The following is a 23,058-nucleotide window of genomic DNA, read 5'->3' as shown; positions in this document are numbered from 1 at the left end:
AAAATCCGTAAAAATTCCCGTACGAGTAGAAAGAGGACTTGTCCGACGGTATCCATAGGCGAGCAAAGAGAATCTGTCCGACAGTACACGCAGTGGTACAAAGAGAACGCGTCGAACAGTGCCCGTAAGAATATAACAGTGAGTAGAAAAAGGATCTGTCCGACAATACCCGTAGGGGTACAAAGAGGGCGTGCCGAACAGTACCCAAAGAGGTCCAAAGAGGATGGGTCGAACAGTACAAAAAGGATCTGTCAGATAGTACCCGTAGGAGTATAAAGAGGACCAGTCTGACTACCCGTTCAGGCATAAACGGGTACAATTGGCCTCTCCATAGGAAATGCTAAAACAAAAAAGGGATCACTCCAACCCATATAAAGAGATAAGAACTGGCTATAGTCGCATATTCCTTTGCGCCTCATCCCGGATTCATCCTAGACTAATCGCATTTTTTGCAGGGATATTCACACAACATACACTTATTATGCATCCATTCTACACATTACTACTACCACTTATGTAAGATTCAAAATGTGAGTAAAATATTCTTATACGAATACGTGTGTTTGTACAATGGAATGAGGTGAGAGTACATTACGACGATTGATGACGTTTCAAAAGCAGCAAGCAGTGGAGTCACAAGCAAATCAGCAATTCGACTAGAGCTAACCACCACAAAACAAGATGGCAATACAACAAGTCAACACGGTCGACTCACTAGCTGAGTGAGTAGCTGCTTCAGAATTTAGTTAAGCCAAGCAAAGAAAGCGAAAACGGCTGAAAGTCGCTCAATAGCGCACATCGGTAGTCAGTTGATTTTTAGTGTTCCTTGAGAGTTGTATGAAATATTTGTGAACGGTGGAACAGTGGATGCGTTGCATTTTTTTATCCGTTAAATGCAATGGCTGACTGATGTTTGTGTTGTCGGTATTTTCATTCTGTTTTTTTTTTACTTTCACAAATGGACATGCATACACACGTTATGTATAAGTGCATATGTATATATTTTTGAATAATTTATCAACGTCTGTATACATTACTTACATACATACATATATGCATAGGATTTGGTGTTTTGTTTTTAACTATTTTGTGCTGTCAGCGTCAACGTTTCAATGGTGATTTTGTAAAAAATATGAAATATTTATAAGACAAATAAATAAACTCCGTACGTAATAAAGTTGCACACTTACTAAAGATGGAGTTAAATTTGATTTGAACGTAAAGCCGTGTTAATTAATTGAATATAAATCCAAACAAGCTGCAAGCGAAAGTCAAAAGAAGTGCATTGTGGAATGAGATCGCATGAGTAAATCTCGTGACAAATTTTACTTTTTTGTTGTTAAAATAAAATGGAATTGCAAAAGTAAAAAAGTAATACAGAATTTATTCTAAATTACGATACAAACAAATATAAGTAGACTTTACACACCGTAGGCGTTCAAAAACATAAAAAAAATCACCTCCGTAGCACGCGTTTTACCCACAAACCGGCTTTTATCGATGACGCAGCGGCAAAGTGAATCAAAGCCACAATAGTGAAAACGAGTCACCGAGTCATGACGCTCTAGCCAACATCGAATGTTCGAGCGTCAACAGAAACACAGTGGTGTGAGAAGTGATGTTTTGCTGCTAAAAGATTTTTATAACCCGCTTTGAAAAAAAAAAGTATGAATTTTGCAGGAATTAAGCATATCTTCTTCTACTATATATTTGTGAAAGTATGTCTGTATGTATGTTTGGACCTGCAGCCTAAACTGCAGAATGGAATCGAACGAATTCTGCCATGACATACCCTGAGTGCGTCAATCTATGGTAGGCTATATAAAAAAAAAGTGTTCGACAAGCAGGCGTGGCACCTCCCATACAACTGGAATTTTTCGTAGTCAATATATCTGAAAGTATTAAGGCTAGACAACTGAAATTAGGTGAGGTGTTATATGAGACCAATCCCTACCCCCTTCCAGAAAAACTGGGTATAACGAAAAAGGGGCGTGGCACCTCCCATACAACTGGAATTTTTCGTTGTCAATATATCTGAAAGTATTACAGCTAGACGACTGAAATTAGGTGAGGAGGTATATAAGACTAATCCCTACCCCCTCGGGAAAAATTGGGGATAGCGAAAAAGGGGCGTGCCATCTCCCATACAAATGGGGTTTGGGATTAACCTAATATATTAGTCTACATAGTACTGCTTTTATTTATACCCGGCCGACGTCGGGTATTCTGCTAGTTTCTCATATTCAGAAAATTGCAAACCAGGTTTAGAAAATTACGAATCAGGAAATCACTACTGATAGTTCAAGTTCAGAGTTTTCTCCTCAAATTCAGAAATATACAACTCATATTCACAAAATCACTTCATATTCGGCAAAACACTATTCAAGTTCAGAAAAGTATAGTTCAAGATCAGAGTTTTCTCTTCGTTTTCAAATAATTACAACTTACGAGTCGGACCCGTGCGCATCTTGCGGAACCAATATAAAAGTCTCTTATCAAATAACAACATAAATCAGCTGTTCTATCAATCAATTAAAACTTACAGCGTGCGCTGCCATCTAGTGTATGGTAGCAACTGCCGATAATGTAGTGCAAATATTCACAATAGTGTCACAGTACAAATAGATTTCTTTGTGTGCCACAATCGTTTATTTTTAACAAATTATTTTAATAAAATATAGCTAAACAAAATTGCCCAAAGCTCGCTAATAGCCCGAATCTCCATCTTTACAACCAAAACTTTATTTATAGATTTTGATTCCAAATAAGAGCGAAAAAGGGACCCGTACATAAAGACAGTAAATAATAGCTATATATCCCACACTAACTACAAAAGAGTCACAACTTGAAAAATGTAAATGTTCAGGAGAGAAGAAAAACGGTTTATGTGAAAACGTCTGTAATGTTATACTGAAATCCAGTTTTACAAAGAAGGAGACCTTCATTATAAAATGAATTGACGAAATTTTGTTGTAATTATTTGTTTACGGACAAAATATATTGCAATTTTGAATAATGACTATTTCTAAGAAAACTTACTACTCGTATATTCACAATTATTTCATCAAAAAAGGCACATTGCACAATAATACAAGCAAATTTACTCACTCTGTACTTACAAAAAGACACAATTTTAATTAATTCATAACAAAGTTAAAATTTTTTTGCAGCGAGATAGAATTTAAAATAATACGCTTTATGCGTAAAAAAACTGTTCACTTGTTCTTAAGCACATTGACACAACTAAAAATAGTACTCATTAGTTGATACAGCAAACGATGCAATCAACACCAAAACTGGCATAACGGTAATTTACCAGTTAAAGAAGAAAATAATGACAACGAAATTTAAGGGGCAGTTAGAGATGTGTACTGTGAGTTGGTTTATGGAAAAAAAAAACCGATTTAAAAATTTTAAGTTATTACTCTTTTGTAGTTAGTGTGCGATATGATCTTAGTAAATTCACTATTCAAAATCAGTAAACTACAATTGCAGCTCACAGTTTTCTCTACAAATTCAGAAAACTTCGTTTAAATTTGGGAAAAATTTACACAACATTTCATCAGGACGCACAAGGCAACAGCTGTTTCGATTATACCTTAATCTCTTCAAAGTTTTTCTCTCGGGATTAACATTCGAACCCGTATTCCTGCGATGATTGAACTGTTGACAAACACAATCATCCAAGTCATGCCTTTGTTGTTGTGTAACTAACAGAGAACAAAAACAAAAAGGGAGAGGGGAAGAGGAATTGAAAAACGTGGTGCAATGAAAGGTGGGACGAAAGTAAATGGCCAATTAGGAGGACAAAACAGGGAATCGATCTAAAGCAAAAAGAGTTTGCGGAAAGAGAAAGGGAGGGGGAGTAAGAGAAAGAGGGTGAGGAATGGGTATTATTAGTGAAAAGTTGAAGGGGTGTAAGAGGAATAAAAAAGGAATAGGGTGAGGTGAGGGAAAAAGTAAGGCGAAAGGAGAAGATAAAGCAGTAAGGCAAAAAGCTAGAAGGAGTGAAAGAATCAGGAAAAGTAAAAGAGAGAAGGAGCAGAAAAATGGAAATTAAGCAGTTTAAAAGTTAGGGAGAGGGAAAAGAGATGGAAGATAAGAAAAAGATAACATCGAAAAAGAAGGGGGGGGGGGGGGGGGGGGGAGAACGAGGCAAAGTAGAGGGAAAAAGGAGCAGAAGAATGGAAAGCTAAGACGCGGTTGCAAAGTTGGGGATAAGGTTAAGAAGAGATGGCAGATGCGAGAAAGGGAGAACGGAAAAAGTGGAGATGAGAACGAGGCACGCGGCCAAACTTCTTTATAAAAATAAATAGCAGGCCGAATTGCTGTACAGACACAGTCTGTGCGGACTTTTAATATATCTGGAAACATTTTTAAGAAATTATAGCTCTAATTTGGAGGCATGACACTAATGCTTTATCTACCCACTGTATTATCAAGAGTACTGTTTTTGAAAAAAAAATTTATCATCAACAGATGAAAACACAAATATTTTTTTTAACATATTTGCAATTTTTGCATTTCCTTTTAAGTGTTTCGTAACTGACAATTCGCGCTGTCGCCAAAGAACCTCACCGATCGTATTACAAAAATAACAAAAAAAAAAAGTCTATGTAATAACAAGAAAGTTGATGTTTTGTTGTATGTAGTGGTGGCAAGCGCGATCAAATGATTAACTCAATGACGTTAATTACGACAGCAAACTCAACAATAACAGCAACAACAACGACGAAGAGAACTAAACTAATGCGGCTGACGGCGAGAGCAACAAAAGCGGCAGAAGCAGTAGCAGCAGCGTTGCAGCAGGCAGCACACACAACTCCACCAACACCAACACCATCATTGCAACCACCACCAAAATTATTATTAAGAACATTAAACACCGCAATAGATAGAGTACTCACAAGAGAGGATCGTAGTGAAGTACAAAGCAATTGGCGAAAAAACGTTAGCATGGCTTCACATCAACCACAGCAGCACCACCACCAGCACATTTCAGCCGTTATACAACCCGCCACCAACTATAGAATTTATAAAAAAAATACTCAAAACAAAAGTTGCCTTCACAATAATAATTTTCTGTCACCGGCATTTTTATGTAGCCGGCAACTGGTTTATGTTTTGTTTCTTCTTCTAGTCTGTATTGTCAACGATTGTTACGGTGGTGGTGTAGGCAGCAGCGAGAGTTTACCTTTTACAGGCGTTTTAGCAGGAGCCACACCAGAAGAACGCCCACTACAGCGACGGCACGCGACCACCAAAGAAAACAATGCCACAGATGATACAACAAATTTGGTTTTTGTAAATAAATGCTGCGAAAAATTTGAAATCCATATTGATGGTGTTTGTACGCAGGTTAATGAAAGTGGTAAGTAAAAAATATTGGGCATAAATCTAATTTAGAATTAGTAAATATGTACAGTTATATCTGTGGTCATAAGCAATAATCGCCTCAGTCTCGTGTAGATTGATAGGACTTAGGCGATTATTGCTTACGACCACAGATATGTACCCCAGCGGGTTAGGGGGTCAGAATATAACCGCGGTAGGTATGCCTGCCGTAAGAGGCGACTAAAATACCAGATTCAAGGGGCTGTGTAGCGCAACCCTTCAGGTTGCCAACGCAATATATAGCTTCTCCAAACCCAATTGTCAACCTCACCTATCCGCGGCGAATCCTGTTTCACTAACAGGCGAGGCACCGGCGACCCCAAGCTCCTCTTGGGTGGGGAGGGAGGTATGGCCTGAAGGCTTAGCCATATAAATCGTTCCCGAGATGGTCGGGGTAGCACCTTAATGGTGCTGTGTTACCGGAGCGTACCGGATTTGTATCCGTCAAAGGACCATCACATCGATAACACTCCCTAAAGCCTTCGGGGAGTAACCTTATCGCCACAACAACAACAACCACAGATATGTAGATGTAGGTTACGGTTTAGATCATACCTGAGCTAAGGCATGATTGTCGTAAAAGGGTAGTCGTAGCACAAAAGGTAGGCAATTTGTTGTTGCAACGACTTACGATAACTTGGTCACATCCCTCAATGTGTTACATACTGATTGACTAGAGTCAATGTATAAGTATGGTATGAGGTACTTATAATCAATGTCATAAACCAGAAGACAATCCTCGATACTCAAGGGAGAATTGCCTAGCAACCAGGTGCCTGACTCATGGAAGGAAAAGCTTTAGGTTGACCTTAGGCTTCACGATATTGCGCTCGCCCCACTGCACTTTATTAGAACCTATATACATGGTTATTAGGTGCTGATCTAACGTATATAGATTTGCGTGGTTAAGAACTTTGCCGGGTTAGGCCAATAAGTGTTACTTTACACTGAGTAGGCAAGTGAAAAGTAAAGTCCTCTCTCGACGAACAAAGATCACGCTCTATAAGTATCTCGTCATACCTATCCGTATGTATGGTTTGGAACCGTTAATGGTGGTTAGAGAAGCCCAAAAACCAGGGAAGGAAAATAATACTTATTTGTTTTCGGAGTCGGATCAAAAAATTGTCCTAGGTGAAAATGTTTGAGTTCTCAGGTATCCCTTTAGCAATATCATGTCGAATCATGCTTCCTTTTTATTTTTCGACTTTTTTCCATAAAAGTCCAAATATAAAAGTAAAATCTGTATTTTTATTTTTTGAGTCCGATAGAACTAGTTAAACTCGGACTTTTAAAAATAAAAGTCCGGAAATAAAAGTTAAATCCGGACTTTTATTTTTTAAGGCCAAAATAAAAGTCCGGCTTGATAACAAAGAAACGGCTAATCCGAAATAAACTAGTTCTATCGGACTCAAGTAATAAAAATCCGAAAATAAATTTTATCTCGATCCAAATATATTAAAAGTCCAAAATTAATAGTTTGCAAGGATTTATATTACTTATAAAAGGAATAACAGTTTCCGCCCCTGCCAAAAACTATTCAAGAGAAAGATTTGTATAGAGGTTTAATGATGAGCTGTAAGAACTTTACGGCTTGATCGTACTACAACGAATAAAAGCGCAAAGGCTTCGCCGTTTAGGTTATGTTAAAAGAATGAAGGACGATCCGGCTCAGAAAGTGTTCCTTTCGGCACACGTATTTGAAAGCGGCGCAAGGCGAAGAATTGCACTGCCAAGGGTGAGACAGGTGGATGTAGATTCGAACTCCCTTGAAACTCTCATTTGGCGTCAGTTGTTCCGAAACAGGGAGAGCTGGCGTCACTTTTTATATGCGGTTAAGGTTCGGTGTGCGAGTAGTTAATTATATTTACCGAACCAATAGCCACTTCCAAAGTTTTAAATTGAAACCCTTTTTCGAAAAAAGTCTTATACCATTTTCACACAGAAACTTAATCGAATCACAATTCTATTTAATGAAATAATTAAGTTTCCCTTTTCATACTGGGCCTTTTACTCCATTAAGGGAACATCTGTCAGCAGCCCCAAAAAAATATTTCGTTTTTACAAAAAATAGTTGAAATGGAAATCAAAATAAAATGCATGCGCAACTACCTATAGATGTTGTACCTAACCAAATATGTGTCTATTTTCGAAAAAGCCATATTATATTTTGCAGCAAATGCAGCAATGTAGCGAAAATTAAATTTTGTATTTTTTCGTGTTTTTCTATTTTTCGTAAATTATTGAAAATAATTTATTTTTGATTGTCATTTGTTACATTGACAATAAAATTCGAAGCACCAAGCAAAACCGACTGGATCTTTCACTCGATTGGGCATTCAATAAAGCAATAATGAGATAATTAAGAATTTGTATTTTGTATAGAAGATTGAGTTCAATTGGGGCTTTAATGTAGAAAACTTAACTTGACTAATTATTTCATTAAGCCTCTGTATGAAATAGGCATTAAACATTGATTTTCACAATTTTTATTTAGAAACTAGCAGACCCGGCTGAAGTTGTTCTGCCCTAAATTTGGTTTATCTGCATTCATTTTAATAAGTTTTTTCCATCTAACTCTGCCCTCCCCCTCTACATTTTTTCCTAATCTTTGTATTCACTCCTCCCTCCGTATTTTTCGCCTCATCTATCTACATCTTCGTCTCATTCTATCTCTTTCTCAGTCTCCTTCTCCTCTCTTTTCTCTTCTCTGAAGTTTTTCTCATTCTTCTTCATATCTTATTGCCAGTCCCAAAGGGTGGTATGTATTTTGTTCCAGTCCCATTCCGAGTCTCAGTCCCAGTCCCACTCCTAGTCTCAGTCTCAGTCCCAGTCCTAGTCCCAGTCCGTCTCTGGTCTACTTCCCGGAAAAAAGCATCGTAAATACTAATATAGGCAAATTTATATACCAAATTTCAGGCAAATCGAATAGGACGTATGTAAATAGGTACGTGGGTATTATTAATTCATGTCTTTATGTCGGCTTCCCATGCATCTTTATCAGTTTTGGCAGGTTGATGCGACTAAATCGAATATCACTCCTGGTTCACGTTTTGGCCTATATCTTGAGACCCTATTCACCCAGGAGTATGAAAATTACTTTCTACTAAAGCACTCATCAACAGCTTTCATTTGATATCCATTTCCTATAAACACATTCTAGGGGTACCCGGGTCCACGTTTTGGCCTATATCTCGAGACCCTAGTCATCCAGGACTATGAAAATTACTCTCTACTAAAGCACTCATCAACAGCTTTCATTTGATATCCATATCCTATAAACACATTATAGGGGAACCCGGGTCCACGTTTTGGCCTATGTCTCGAGACCCTGTGCGTCGATCGCAACCAAGCCTATGTGCAAACCACCGCGTGAGGTATACGCAATTTATGTGAAAGTTTGAACAAAATCGACGGGATAGTTTTTTATTCTATAAGCCTCACACAAACGGACATTCATTTTTATATACATATATAGATAGATTAAAAAAAAAAATAATAAATGTAAGGCGCGATAACCTCCGAAGAGATCTAAGGCCGAGCTTCTCTTCCAATTTGCGTCGTGCTCCTCTTGATTCTTCCCTACAAATTGGCCGGACGGGACCTACATGTTTTATGCCGACTCCGAACGGCATCTGCAAGGCAGATGAGTTTTCACTGAGAGCTTTTCATGGCAGAAATACAATCGGAGCGCTTGCCAGACACTGCCGAGGGGCGACCCCGCTTAGAAAAATTTTCTTCTAATTGAAAAATCTTATTTCTAAAATTTTGATGTTGCTTTGCCCGGGAGTTGAACCCAGGGCATACGGTGTGATAGGCGGAGCACGCTACCATCACACCACGGTGGCCGCCAGATAGATTAGCAAGACTTAAAATTTCTTGAATTTTCCAATTTCTTCGAAAATCTTTCGAATTTGGTTTTCGTTATACAAATCATTTGTTTTTTGTTTTTAAATCAAAACAATAAAAGAATAGGAGAAAAAAATTGATGAAATTAATGCTATTTTTTTACTCGCATGTGTATATGTATGCATACACTCATATGCCCCGATAAACATATTTCATATTCAATAATTGTCTGTTTTCTATTATGAATTTGCAGCTGTTACAAAGTAATTTATCACAAAACTGTAAATTAACAAAAGCATTTTGCATTCGATCGCCAGATCGGTGAATATAAACAATAAAGCTAAAATAATACAGCACAATCTTGCATGCATCGAGAGTGGTCAGTGGCCGATTTGTCAGCCAGATGAAGTTCTTCAATTCTGCAATTTCTTTGTTTGTATTATGCAGACATTCTTGTGATCTCAATAAAATTGCAAACAAACAAACAACTACGGAATTACATATAGATAGAAATGTATGCAAAGTTGAATTGTTTCTGAAATCATTACGGAGCCGATTCGGGACTACTTTAGAGATCATTTTAGAGTGATTCCAGGACTATCTATAGGTCATTTCGGGACTATCTTCGGACTATTTCGGGAACAGAACTATTTCCAGATTTATGGTGGCTATATATTTTTTTGATGCTCTAAATCAGGGCTATTCATTTCATAGCACAATTGTGCCCTCTCAATTCACACGCATATGATTCGATCTGTCTTCGTTAATTGAGTTACAAGCCAACCTAATATAAACGCACGCAAGTCATTTTCTGTCAAAAATGTCTCATGCGCATACAACTTGTATGAGAGCAACTCAAATTGAATTTGCTGGGTGAAAACCTAACTCGATTTCCAATTTTTGTTCTGCGTGACATTTAGATTTGACGTTTGCACACATGCTTTACATTGTCGCAACGCATGCTTATTTGGGTTAGGGCAAAAAGCGCCGGTTGTTTGCGTGCGCTAAAAAAACGCAGTGCGGTTTTATTAGGTTGGCTTGTTAAGCTGGAGTCATTGGTGCCGTATGTCGTATCGCTGTATCCGTATCCCTAACGTAATCAGCTGTTTATCGTTACGACGGTAAACCAAACCCCAATTGGTTGGCTACGATACGGTTACGACTTTAGCGGCACCAATAATCGATTGCATTGATTCTCATAAGGTTGGTCGAATCAGCTGTTAAAAGGTTACCGATACGGTTGCCGATAAAGCACCAATGTTTCCAGCTTTAAGCCGGAGTCATTGGTGCCGTATGTCGTATCGCTGTATCCGTATCCCTAACGTAATCAGCTGTTTATCGTTACGACGGTAAACCAAAACCCAATTGGTTGGCTACGATACGGTTACGACTTTAGCGGCACCAATAATCGATTGCATTGATTCTCATAAGGTTGGTCGAATCAGCTGTTAAAAGTTTACCGATACGGTTACCGATAAAGCACCAATGTCTCCAGCTTAAGTCGTCGCTTGGCACTTGGCGTAGCAACATCAGTGGTGGGTATCGGCTGATCGGTATCAAAATATGTATGAAAAATTATGCGCGATACATATGCTTGTTGTTAGCTCGTTGCTTGCTAGTAAGCGACTAAATGAAAAATCAATTCACCCGCACGATCATCGCGACGATTGCGCTCTTACTAATACAGGTGCACTTTTAGTTTTGAATAGCCCTGCTCTAAATGGTCACCAAGTGAAATTTTTTTGTGGCTTTTTGTAACCAAAAAATTATTAATCGAAACTCTAAAACAGTTGCCATTAATAAAATCGTTTTCAATTCGTTTCTGGGCTTTTATTGCAACTCGCGCACAAAAAGATAAATAATTATAAATTTTGATTGAGTAAATAAATGCAGTAAATAGCTTGGTTGCACGCCCGCTGCTTTTATGAGTACATAGCGAGTGCATGAGATGTTTTCCAAGTGAAGCGCATTGAACTGTTTGCTGAATGTCGGTGTGTGCCCGTCGCATGCCTTAATTGTTTATTTCCTCATTTGGCAAGATATTCTAGAGGAAGGCTTTTAGGTACAGTGACATGGAAAAGTATGAATATGCACATTTTTAACAAAAGAAATTGAGTAATTAAACGGAAGTGAGAGAAAGATATTTTCTATAATTTGTCTCAGCTAGCTAAGGCCGGGTTTTTCAGTGCTAAGTTTAAACTACATTTAAAGTTGACTAGAGTTTAACCCTGCCAGTTCGCCTGCTTAAACTGAGATGAGCAGCAAAATTGTATGTTATCGAACAAAGTGGCAAGGTTAAACTTTAGTCAACTTTAACTAGTGTTTAAACTCGCACTGAAAAACCAGGCATAAGTTGCAGGATTATAGCTTGAAAACACCAGTCGCACGAAAAGGATTGTCAGGCAGATAATAGCAGTAACTAGAAAAGTATGCAAATGACTGAAGATCTGGTAACCGATCTTCAGAATGCATCTGACTTACTTATAACAATATTGTGACGAATCTTAGCATCACTAAGTGATACTAGCATCACTAAGCCGATACTAAGCAGCCACTCGTATGCGCATAAACAAATCAATCATCATTTATACACATACATACAAGGCAGCGCACAGTGTAACTTTTTTCACTTTTAGGATACCAAAAGTCCAAAAAACAATGTTCTCCAACCTCAAAAATATTTTGACATGCAACAGATTAATAACCAACTATTAAGAAAATGTATACACAGCAAAGTGAAAAACCCACGATCACCATGATAAGCATTATGATACTTGGATAATTGAAACAAGTGTAAAAATCATTTCACAGTCCAAAATTGTTGACCAACTTTGTGGCCACGTGGTGGATTTTTCGATAACTGTTTTGACTTCAAACTATTTTATTTAACATACTTGGGTAGTTTATAACAGCATTGGTAAGTCTCAACCACGTAGGCATTTTTTGTAATTCTATGTTTTTTTGTTTTAGACAACCACTAAAAGTTTGGTAAGCTTAGACAATTTTTAGGTTTCAATAGAATAAAACTTGCATGATTCCGCCCAATTCCATTGAACGAATACATACATATTGAAGGGAATTTCATATAGTTTCAGATAAAAAAAAAAAAAAACCATTGCGAAATTTTGCGTTTTTCTTTGTAATCGCCAACTTAATGTCTCTATGCCCTCGCTCACGTATGAAGCGCAGTGACCTAACAATGGAATGTCCTCAATTCAAGTCTACAATACTAGATCCCAAAAAAGACAGTTATACCTGAAATGGTAAAAACCCAGAAAAAGGAAACTTGTGCACTGAATAGCCTTCATTGTTTATCATATGAGTTTTCCCATAGTTAACGAGTTGTGCACTTATCCCATCAACTTATGTTATGTATGCACGCCTACCTGAGGGTCGTCTATTATGGGTGATACTTCTAAGCAATTGAGTGCGTCGGGAATATACGTATGTATGTATACATCACATAAACGTCTACCTAACGCTCTGTCGGCATATAAATCATCACAAAAGTGCTAGATATGTGGGGCTTCTCCAAAAGATATGAAGAATATGCGAGCCCTGCCAGAGCGAAATGTTGACAAAAGCATGCTTGCTTTCGGAATTTCCCTTTTACATTCTTCGATACGAGGCATGGAATGTATGTTACACATCGCTTATCGAATGGAAATGAAGATGGTGTTTGCGGGGCGAAGAAAATAAGGAAAAGATGAAAAAGAAGAAAGAACATATCCAAAATAGGTTCAGGAAAGAAGTTGGTCTTTTGATTTATATGCCAAGCAAAAAACTGGTAACATAAATGATGACAACACTGCGAGAAGATTCTTTGGAGATCCTGAAATAACATCATACATAACCGGCATAAACATCAATCTTTTGGAAAGGTTTCATACAATACTTTCATGCATAGGATGTGGGTTTCAAATAAATTCTGAAGCTTTTGACCACTATGTGACAGAGACAAGGGTACTATATCTATCGGAATATGCTTGGAACAATATGCCAGTGAGCGTACATAAAATTCTGTTTAATGGAAAGAGTATAATCGTGTCTGCTATTCTTCCTATTGGTCAACTTTCGGAAGAAGCTCAAGAGTCCAGAAACAAAGATACACGAAACTATCGTGAAATTTTCACCACAAAAAAGTCAAGAATTTGTAGTAACTTGGATTTGCTGCACAGATTGCTGATATCGTCAGACCCGTTCATAAACAGTTTGCGGAAAACCCCTAGGTCAAAGCGGCGAGCATTAACGAGTGAAGTTATTGGCTTATTATCTGAACCAGAGCATGTCGACGATATTGACTCCGACTAACTTTATACTAGTTAAAATATCACTTTTTATTTATAACTATGTATTTCGATTCAGTTTTTACAAATATATGTACCTATGTTGTGTTTGACTTTGAAAATAAAATTGTTTAAATATTAATCAAAAGCCTCTAAGCTAAAGTTAAGAAATATTTTTATTTATATTGGCGCTGGAAAATGCTTTTAAAGTAGAAAATATGTTTATGTGAAATATCACCTTATATGAGGGCAAGGAGAAAAAGTGGGCGGATCACGCCCATTTTTATTCTCAAATGAGATTTAGGTATCTGCAACCACACTGCAAAATTTCAAATGAATTGCTCCATTGGTTTGTATGTTATTAATTTTGGCATCCTAAAAGTGAAAACACTGTGCAGCGGAGAGATACACACGCATGTAATCATCAGCCGAAGTAGTACTCTCATATACATACGCATATGACTACAAACTACAAATATACATGTATATACCTGGTAACCAAGCATGAAGTTCGCGTAATTACTAGACCTTAGGAAAAATGGGTGAACGAGGAAACCGAGAGTATAAAAGCAGCGCAAGCTGAGTCATGACTAATCAGTTTTTATTAAGAGTTATTGTGAAGTACTCTCAAAGTAGTCTAATAAAGACCATTTTGCATTACTGAATATTGGAGTTATTTATTCAACAGTTTAGCGATTCGAACGTTAGCAGAAAGGTTTGGAATAAGCGGAATTCTCTAAATTCGTTACAATATTTAGAGAAAACATTGTATTCATAACCATTGGGAATTCCTTCAAATGGGTGAAAAAAGTTCACAATAGTAAACAACCTCGATCACCTATTAAATCAGTGTTCGATTACTTAAATCAATAGTATTTTTCGATCATATTTGAGCTTAAGCAGGAATGTTTGGAACTTCATTAAGAATTATTATTCGAGTTGAATTAGGTCACCCGGGAACTTTAATTGGTAATGATCAAATTTATAATATATGTAATTGTTATATCTCAAGCTTTTTTAATAATTTTTTAATAGTTATACCAATTATAATTGGCGATTCAATTTATTTATCGCTAGCAAAAAACAAACCTTTCTTCCATTCTCTGGCCATTCGTGATAGCCATTCTCTCTGTCAGCCTTAACCCTGTCAAGGTAGGTATGGCAATGAAGGAATGGAAAGATTTTTCACTTGTAGGAATTCACAATACTCATAACCAAGAAATGTCAAAGAACTGTCAGACGTCAGAATAAATACTGTGACGATTATGAGTAACACTAAGTGATACTCACATCCCAAGTTGATGCTAAGTAAATGAAGTCACAACAACAATAATACAGACAGTCTACATAAACGTGTCTACACATATGTAGGTACACGCAGCTGAGAAGCAAGGCACAACTACATGCATATATCTGAGATACTCCTGAAAGTATGCAATGAGAGAAGCTATAAAATCGTGCAATTGTAGTTACAGCGGAGAAATTTGAGAGCTCATGGACAACTAGTAGATTCTGGAAATGGAAGCGCCAAGAAGATGCGAGCGAAGAAATCAGAGAGTATAAAAGGCTAGCTAGTTGCAAAGCATAAGTGTTATTGCGAAGCACTTTAATAAAGACCATTTTTCCATTATTAAATATTGGAGTTATTTATTCAACAGTTTAGTGATTCCAACTTGCAGAAGGGCAAATAAGAGGATTTGCAAGTAAATTCGTTACAATACGTTCCGGCCCACTTGCAGAGCGGCAAGTTATTTTTTTTTCGTTCAGAGTTAATTTTGAGTTAAAAAGATAAGTTTCAGTTCTGCAAGTGAGCCTCAGTGATGATATGCTCAATAGCTTGACGTAAAATCCAAACCATTGAGTGGACCAACATACTCATCGGTGCGTTCAAAAAGTTTTCACCCAACGGTTGATCAACAGACCGCCCCTCCACTAGCCAGTGGCATTTTCAGGGAAATATTCTCAACGATGTTCGCCGTTCGCACAGCGCAAAGATTCATAAATCTGTAGAAGTATCTTTCTCTTGAATATCGCGTAAGATATCTCACATCACAGATTTGAAAACAAGCTTGTGGCATGCGATCTTTTCTCGTTTCGTTTTATATCAATTTTTTTTACAAGGCTCGTGATCACCATTCCTGGAGCCTGCTAAGCATGGCGGACTGATGTCGAAAACGTACTCTGCTGGAAGTTGAATTGCCAAATCATATTAAAAAGTACCAATCTTCTGATTACCGGCCGTCACACCTGTTTGATTTTGCCATGCTGCTAAGGCAGTGAATATTTTGCTAAGAGGTTTTCTTTCCATCGCAAAATGAACCTTTTCGGCGTTTATGCCAAGAATATAACTCTCACTCAAACACACTTGGTAGCTCGGACTACCTTTTTTCTATAAAAAAGATAGTTCTCACCTCTCTTAATAATTAATGTATAATACATTTGCTTCTGTTCTCTTTAAGTATTACGCTTGGCTGATGAAATCTCTTCTATAGCTGAGCAGTCTCAGATCGCGACGCTTGACAAACCGCTGCCCGTCAAAGACTCGGCAAAAACAAAAAACAAAAAAAGTTATTATATATATATAAATCAATCGCGTGAACAGGAGTAGCCTGGGTACATTGGGCTACTTGAGGGCAGCGCGCTGCCACAACGTTCTTTAAAAAAAAAAAACCTGGGCCATAGGTCAGCACTGAGATAGAAAGATAAGGTGGAAAGCATAGATGGGTAGTTTTCATCACCATTCAAAATTTATTTATTTTTTGTCAATTGGAATGAGATTTAACATCCTGTTTGACTGAAATTTACTTGATTTAATTTAAAAATGAGTTCAACTCAGATATTTCTCATCTCTTATAACTATCCTCAATACAATAGAAAATGAGGGAAATCATGATTTAAAGCTTGCAAGGAAGTTGTGTTTGACGGCAATGATTGGGGTTCTTCGACAAAACATTTCTCATGCGCCTTTTTTCGCTGAAATATGCATGTACTAGGCCTGGATAGGCAGCTGAAAGAAAGACCAAGTCTGAGTTTTGGAAATCATTCTGCTCCTCAATACAGAATACCCGCGAGCCTTCAGGACCCGAGCTAGATCGTTTCCGAAGAATACATCAATGACTGCTTTTTAAGAAAGAGGATTATGACATGGATGGACTCAGTGCAGCTCTCCCTTGTCATCCCAATGAATAAATAGTTCCCCGAATGAAACCTCGCACCGGTAAATGAATCCTATCAAAGAGTCAACAAGTCAACCGAAATTTCCCTATGCGAATTGATAAGAACTGTATAAAGATCACTATATTTACTACAAGTAATTAACCTTAGGTCCACTTGCAGAATGGTAAGTTAACTTTTTAACTCTTACATTTTTGACCAATTTTTTAAAATAAATCTTAGCTAAAAAAAAAAAATTGCCGCTTTGCAAGTGGCACTTAGAATCCAACCTGTATATCGAAAGGGAATTCAATAGAAACAGGCGCACTTGGCCCTACAAAAGGCTGTAGAAAGCAGTCAGACATGCAAATGATGGTAATCGATGCTGGAGATTGGAATCATGCAAGCTAACATGAACAACAACCCAAACTGTAAGCAGGGGCACACGCCAGGAAAGTGGTTGTTCTAACACTTCTCGCAGGTTTAAGGAAGTGATGCAGATGTGGGCAGTTCTAATCGAGCTCCGCAACTCCCTACGGTGTATCCGTAGTGATTCTTATTAACGACAGTTACCAACAATGACTAGCGACCTTTAAGAAAACAAAATCGGTAATCGGTAAACGCTATTAAAGTATTTCTCGTACGATTAGCTCTTAAAGCGACTGTAGGAAGTAGTTGAGATATGCGAAAACTTGTGTGCGCTATAACTGTTAAACTAGATTATTACCATTAAAGTTTAATGAATGCTGGTGATGCGATGCAACAAGTTTCAATTGCGTGTAAAATTGGTGCGATATGTGTAAATGTAGTTTTGTTCTATTTACTATGAAGTTACATATATGTATATTCCTAAGATAGATTTAAATATCATTAAACAACTACAAAAATATGCAACTACAAATAAAACATAAACTTTAAACTCTCTGTTCACATTGCACTTTATTCTACTTTCCTCTTCTTTTGCAGATTACTTTCAACCAATGTTTACCAACTATCAAGGTGTTCATAATGTTGATGTGAAATTTAAGTTTGTTATTGGTATACCAGCTTGTGGCACAATGCAGACATGGCCTATATATCATTATCAAGGTGTAAGTACTTAGTGTAGTACAATAGTAGCTTGCACAGTTAGTTGTTTAATGCTAAGAAATTAAATACTTAAATAATTAAGTGTTTAGTGTAGTTTGTGGCATCTTGTTTGTAATTCAGCCTAGTTACGGTTTTCAAAATTTAAAATTTTTAATTAATTTAGAGCGCAGATCAGTTGGTGCTCTTGGATGATGGAAAATTACGTCATTATACCAATACAAATGAGGATGAAGAAGATTTAGAGCTAACCGATTATGATGCAGATTTAGATGACGAACGTAAATCTTTATTTCATGATTACGCGCAAGGACATTATTGCCTTGATAAGGTAAGGAGAACATGATTAGTAAAAACCACGTCACATAAGATTTTTGTTGCATCATCGTGCCTGACAGATGAGTAGATTGCAGGTATTTTCATGGAGAGCAACAAATAGCGCCATCTGACATGTAAAAGTAGCCAACTTTCAACTTTTGTTGCAAGTAAAGCATAAGAAGAAGAATTTGACATTTGTTTTGGCATGAGTGCTTTCCAGGTGTAATTATTTTTCCCACTCATTGGTATTTTCTAACATTTTTCACAATTAAAAACTGTATTTTTTTTTTACAAGCGAACAGGAGATAAAATATGTTAGCAATTATTTTTCCTGTATAGTGATAGTATAAGAATGCTTCGCGATTTGTTTTGTATATGAATAGACGAGCCGAAATAAGTTAGAACTGCTAAGTCTGCAGTTCTTTTATATTTACAAACGCAACATCTTTGGGGATTGTGACGCTTTTCGCTTTTGCATCAAAACTCATTAACATGAGAAATTTCATTGTGACGCTGCCATAAATGTGGCTCAATCAATATTATCATATATATTATTTCTAATTGCTGTTCCCTTTTTCGCTCTTATTTGAAATCCAAATCTATAAGTAAAGTTTTGGTTGTAAATATGGAGATTCGGGCTATTAGCGAGCTTTGGGCAGTTTGGTCGTAGTGCTTTTGTTTAGCTATATTTTATTAAAATAATTTGTTAAAAATAAAGATTATGCGCACACAAAGAAATCTATTTGTACTATGGCACTAGTATTTGCACTGCATTACTGGCAGTTGCTATCATACGCTAGATGGCAGTGCAAGTGTAAGTTTTAATTGATTGATAGAACAGCTGATTTTTGTTAATATTTGATAAGAGACGTTTATATTGGTTGCGCAAGATGCGCACGGCTCGTTGTTATCCCATTCAGGTGAAATAGTTGAAAACTCTTAAATTTAAAATACAGAGTTCTCAAGTCAGTTTTATAAAAATTTGTGCTCAATGTGCACAAGTTGTTATTGTATTTTGAACAAATTGCTTCTAGCGAGTCATTCTTGAGTCTTATTTTAATCACGGAAATAATCAGTTTCAAGTCTTCATCGGGTCATATTTACAATCATTTGTGATCGCTGTACATTTTATTTTTGTATTTTCAATGACTCACTTTGCAAGCGTGCGAGGGAGTCATTTTTGAGTCTTATTTTGATCGCGTAAATTATCAGTTCAGTCTTCATGTAATTTTCTTTATTTACATTTTTGATCGCTGTACATTTTGTTATTGTATTTTCAATGAATCACTGCAAGCGTACTAAGGAGTTGTTTCCGAGTCTTCTTTCTATTGTGGAAATTATAAATTTTCAGTCTTATTCGAGTCGCATTTGTAACTATTTGTGATCGCTGTATTTGTATTTTCAATAAATATGAGGGAGTCATTTTTGAGTCTTATTCTAATCGAAGAAATCATCAGTTCAGTCTTAATAGAATTGTATTTATAACCATTTGTGATCGCTGTACTTTTCGTTATTTTATTTTCAAATTATCATTTTGCAAGCGTCCAGAGTAATTTTCGAGTCTCCTTTTAATCGCCGAGACGATCAGTTCTTTTTTTGTCTTTTTCGAGTTGTATTTATAATAATTCTTCATCGCGGTATATTTTGTAATTGTTTTTAATTTTTTTTTTAATTCACAGGCCGTTTCCTCAACAGGTCAACATCGACAAATTCTTTATGCAAATATTTGTTTAGCAAAAAAAGAGATTAAATGGTCTGATTCAACATTTCTTCTGCGCAAAATAATCAATCCGATATTTCATATAATGTCCTTAATAATGTTGTTGCTCATCTCAATAATTTACTTTATACTGCCCACTTTACGGTAAGTTGAGACGTGAAGAATGTACTAAATATCACGTTCAATTAAATAATACAATGTTTAATTTCCTCCTCAAGTGATCTTGTTGGTAACATAATCACCACAATAGCTGTCTGTTTAATGGCTACACAGGCTGCTGACTTAGTACGCATCTTCACAGAGTTTACTAATCATGTGAGCTTCATCATAGCAGGTAAATTAAAAGTTGTCTAAACAAAAATTGAAATCAATTTAAAAATCTTTCAATAAATTTCTTTTGCAGACATCGTACTCTACGTCAGCTTGTTGGGCGCCTTCTTTTGGCTCAATAGTTATGGTTATTATATTTGGAAGACCTTTCGTTCACGTAACGTTTTTTTACGTGTCACAGATGGACGCAAATATTGTTATTATTCCGCATATGCTTGGGGTTGCACCGCTTTCATGGCGAGCTTGGCTGTATTTGCACATTTCTTTCTCGATGCTGAATCGTATAGACAGCAAAATCTTATTGGTGATCAGGAGACGATCGGTTGGTTGGGCATGTGGATTTTTTTTGCGCCTATTGCCTGCACAATAATCATCAATATTTTCTTTTATGTAACCACTTTAAAATTGATTAATCGTCGTAATGTCTATGGACGTATACAGCACAAATTGAGGGCGAAGTAAGTGTGATTTGAAAGTTCTTTTAAACTAACTATTAACGTTGCACATAGGTAGATTTTCAAGTTTTAGGCGGCCAAAAATATTTTATTGCCGATATCTTCTTAAAACTGTTTATTAAATGAAAAATTATAATAATTTGTGTAATTAATCGGTTATATTAAAAAAAAAAAAAATATTACACTGTGTAACATTAAAAAAGGGCTGTTTTTCTTGTTGTATAGCAAGAAGTGTAATAACTTAGTTCTGTCTTTATCTAGGGTAAATTTTTAATTGGTTTTATGAAAAATTATAATAACGTGTGTAACCAATCGCTTATATTAGAATTATACTGTGTAACACCTAAAAATACCTGTTGTACAGCAACAAGGGTATATCAAGCCCTCTATCTAACCCCCTATCTGCAAGTATCTGCAGCTAGATTTAATACAGTTGGCAAGCTAATTGTGCCAAGTACCATGTTCAAAACTAATTTTCACTTGGACGGACTTGGAAACATAACAAAACTGGTTTTGAAAACCAAAAATAAAAAAATAAAATTTTTTTTAACATCCTAAATAAAACAGGTTCCTTATCAATTTATAATTTCTAAAATTCACAAACACCATTGATAATGTTAGTATTTACCTGAAATATCAGAATCCATCACAATTACTCAATTCAATTGTCTTAAAACTTAAAATATTCACGTTAAAACATGCGATTTCACATAGGTTAAAAAAAACCATAATACGCGTTTCAGAAATAGCTAAATTCCGATTACTTGAAAGCTATCGCAAGATATGCGATGGATGGGAAAGGGTAGAATTATTGTTCCCCTGTCTATTCTTAAGCTGTGGGAGTGCTTTTTTTGTAATTGTGGCAACTTTCAGAAAATCAATTATGGCCGCCTAAATGTCCAAAATCTGCCTATGTGCGTTGCTGATTTACTTAATTCTTTACTTTACAAAATTTCCACAGTTTTATTATGTTTTCGTGGATGCTGCTCATCATGTCTTTTGCGTGGCTCTTTTTTGTACTCTCTTGGTTACCATATGATGGTCTACTTTACGTACATATTCTGGTTAATGCTTTGCAAGCACCACTTTTGCTTTACGTTTGTGTGCTGCGTCAAAAACATGTTATATTCCTATTAAAGAAGTCATGTTGCTATAATGAACCACCTTCGGCAAATGATTGGGGTGATGAGTTACATTATATGAATTGTAATGATTACTGAAATGAGGCGCGCGTTCTGCATGCGCCCAATACACAAGAAAATGCAGGACAACAACCCGTTTGCGTATACCCGGATGGTATACCAATAGGCTCATTTAATGTTTATAGATACACGTCGGTGTAATTGGTAGTATAATATGATTACAGGGTGCTTGCTCATTACTCGAATATTTGAAATTGTTTTGTTAAAGATTTATATAGTCTATAACATTCCTCAATTGTAATGTAAATGTAACGTAACAAAGCATTTGTACAACACTTTAACGTTAAGACTAAAACTAAGTTAAACTTCTCTATTAATTTTAATTACAAGCTTCAGCAATTTTATAATTTTGTATATGTATTTGTAAATTAAGTAAACATCCGAAATTAAATTAAGTAACTAAATGTTTAACAAGTGTACTTAAGATGGAAATTACAAAATTTTTCGAAACGGAAGTAGATTTGTATTTATGTATATGCAGATAATTTGCAACAAAGGTTATTTAAGTGATTTTAATAAAATTAAGAAATAATGAGACTGTATGAGATGTGTTTTTCACTAAGGCCGGATTTAGTGCTTGCCAGCGCTATAAGTTAACAATATCTTGACTTTTTGTCACGCTTTACAATCCACTAACTGTGTGTAGCAAGATTAAGCGCAGCGATACATTCTTGTGGTTATACTCCTGGAACGCTGAAAGTGGGTTCAATGTTAGCCCGGGTTGACTAGTACAATTAGGCATACCACACTGCTTCAACATGAAGCGGAGTTTCCCTTTAGAAGCTTAACTCACAGACAGCTACCATTAAGCATCAAGCATAAGCGCACCCAAATAATGTTAGGACATTTTACCAAAAAATTCGGGGGTTGGCAGAAAGCTCCAAGCCTGCTTCAAGGACTGTAGGACCAATAGTTGCTATGTGTTAACCGATGAGTAGCACGTACTTTTAACAAGGAGAAAACACTTTAAATTTCTAGAAAATAACTGCATCTATAATGAACTCGATATCCCAAACGAAAACGCTACATCTCATAAGTTACAGTTTAACTCGAGGTGAGGGACTACCTTTCTAAATACTCCAGCATAGAGCTTAAGCTAAAGATTAAGTGTCGGAATGGTGCGTATCAAAGGAAATTAAGTGGTTAACTGTATGAGATTTACACTTCCAAACTATAAGATTTTTTTCATAGGTATGTAGGTAAGCGACTACCCAAATAATAATAGTACCAAATTAGAAGTGGATTTATATTGCTGCACATCACTGTAT

The 23,058-nt window shown here is 36.4% G+C and overlaps 2 protein-coding genes across 10 annotated transcripts in view; one reads left to right on the top strand and one right to left on the bottom strand.

Annotated features, from left to right (window-relative positions):
- The window catches only part of LOC137249390 (RNA helicase aquarius), an 83,682-nt gene that overhangs the window by 20,841 nt on the left and 39,783 nt on the right, over positions 1 to 23,058 (bottom strand). The gene's annotated exons all lie outside the window — the stretch shown is intronic.
- mthl5 (G-protein coupled receptor Mth-like 5) lies at positions 720 to 22,332 on the top strand. Of its 9 annotated transcripts, none has more exons than XM_067780853.1 (9): positions 728 to 920; positions 1,100 to 1,665; positions 4,536 to 5,371; positions 17,646 to 17,770; positions 17,932 to 18,096; positions 19,763 to 19,947; positions 20,022 to 20,137; positions 20,207 to 20,591; positions 21,550 to 22,332. In XM_067780853.1, exons 3-9 carry the CDS (start codon positions 4,672 to 4,674, stop codon positions 21,806 to 21,808), a joined length of 1,935 nt encoding a protein of 644 aa, XP_067636954.1. In that variant the 5' UTR covers positions 728 to 920; positions 1,100 to 1,665; positions 4,536 to 4,671; the 3' UTR covers positions 21,809 to 22,332. The 9 variants fall into 9 exon arrangements, with proteins under 9 accessions (XP_067636927.1, XP_067636934.1, XP_067636954.1 ...); XM_067780844.1 differs by having other exon boundaries at positions 851 to 920; positions 1,062 to 1,665; XM_067780826.1 differs by having other exon boundaries at positions 720 to 1,115; positions 4,653 to 5,371.

The sequence above is a fragment of the Eurosta solidaginis genome, chromosome 1, assembly GCF_040869045.1.
Source record: "Eurosta solidaginis isolate ZX-2024a chromosome 1, ASM4086904v1, whole genome shotgun sequence".
Classification (NCBI taxonomy): domain Eukaryota; kingdom Metazoa; phylum Arthropoda; class Insecta; order Diptera; family Tephritidae; genus Eurosta; species Eurosta solidaginis.
The sequence above is the reverse complement of the archived record's forward strand: the minus strand, read 5'-3'. Positions and strand labels throughout refer to the sequence as shown.

Bases quoted from the DNA above. Each gene is read 5' to 3' on its own strand.
- mthl5 (XM_067780826.1), top strand. From the start codon at position 994: ATGTATATATTTTTGAATAATTTATCAACGTCTGTATACATTACTTAC. The intron at 1,116-4,652 runs GTGATTTTGTAA...TGTTGTATGTAG, and splicing joins TCAGCGTCAACGTTTCAATG to TGGTGGCAAGCGCGATCAAA. The intron at 20,592-21,549 runs GTAAGTGTGATT...AAATTTCCACAG, and splicing joins CAGCACAAATTGAGGGCGAA to TTTTATTATGTTTTCGTGGA.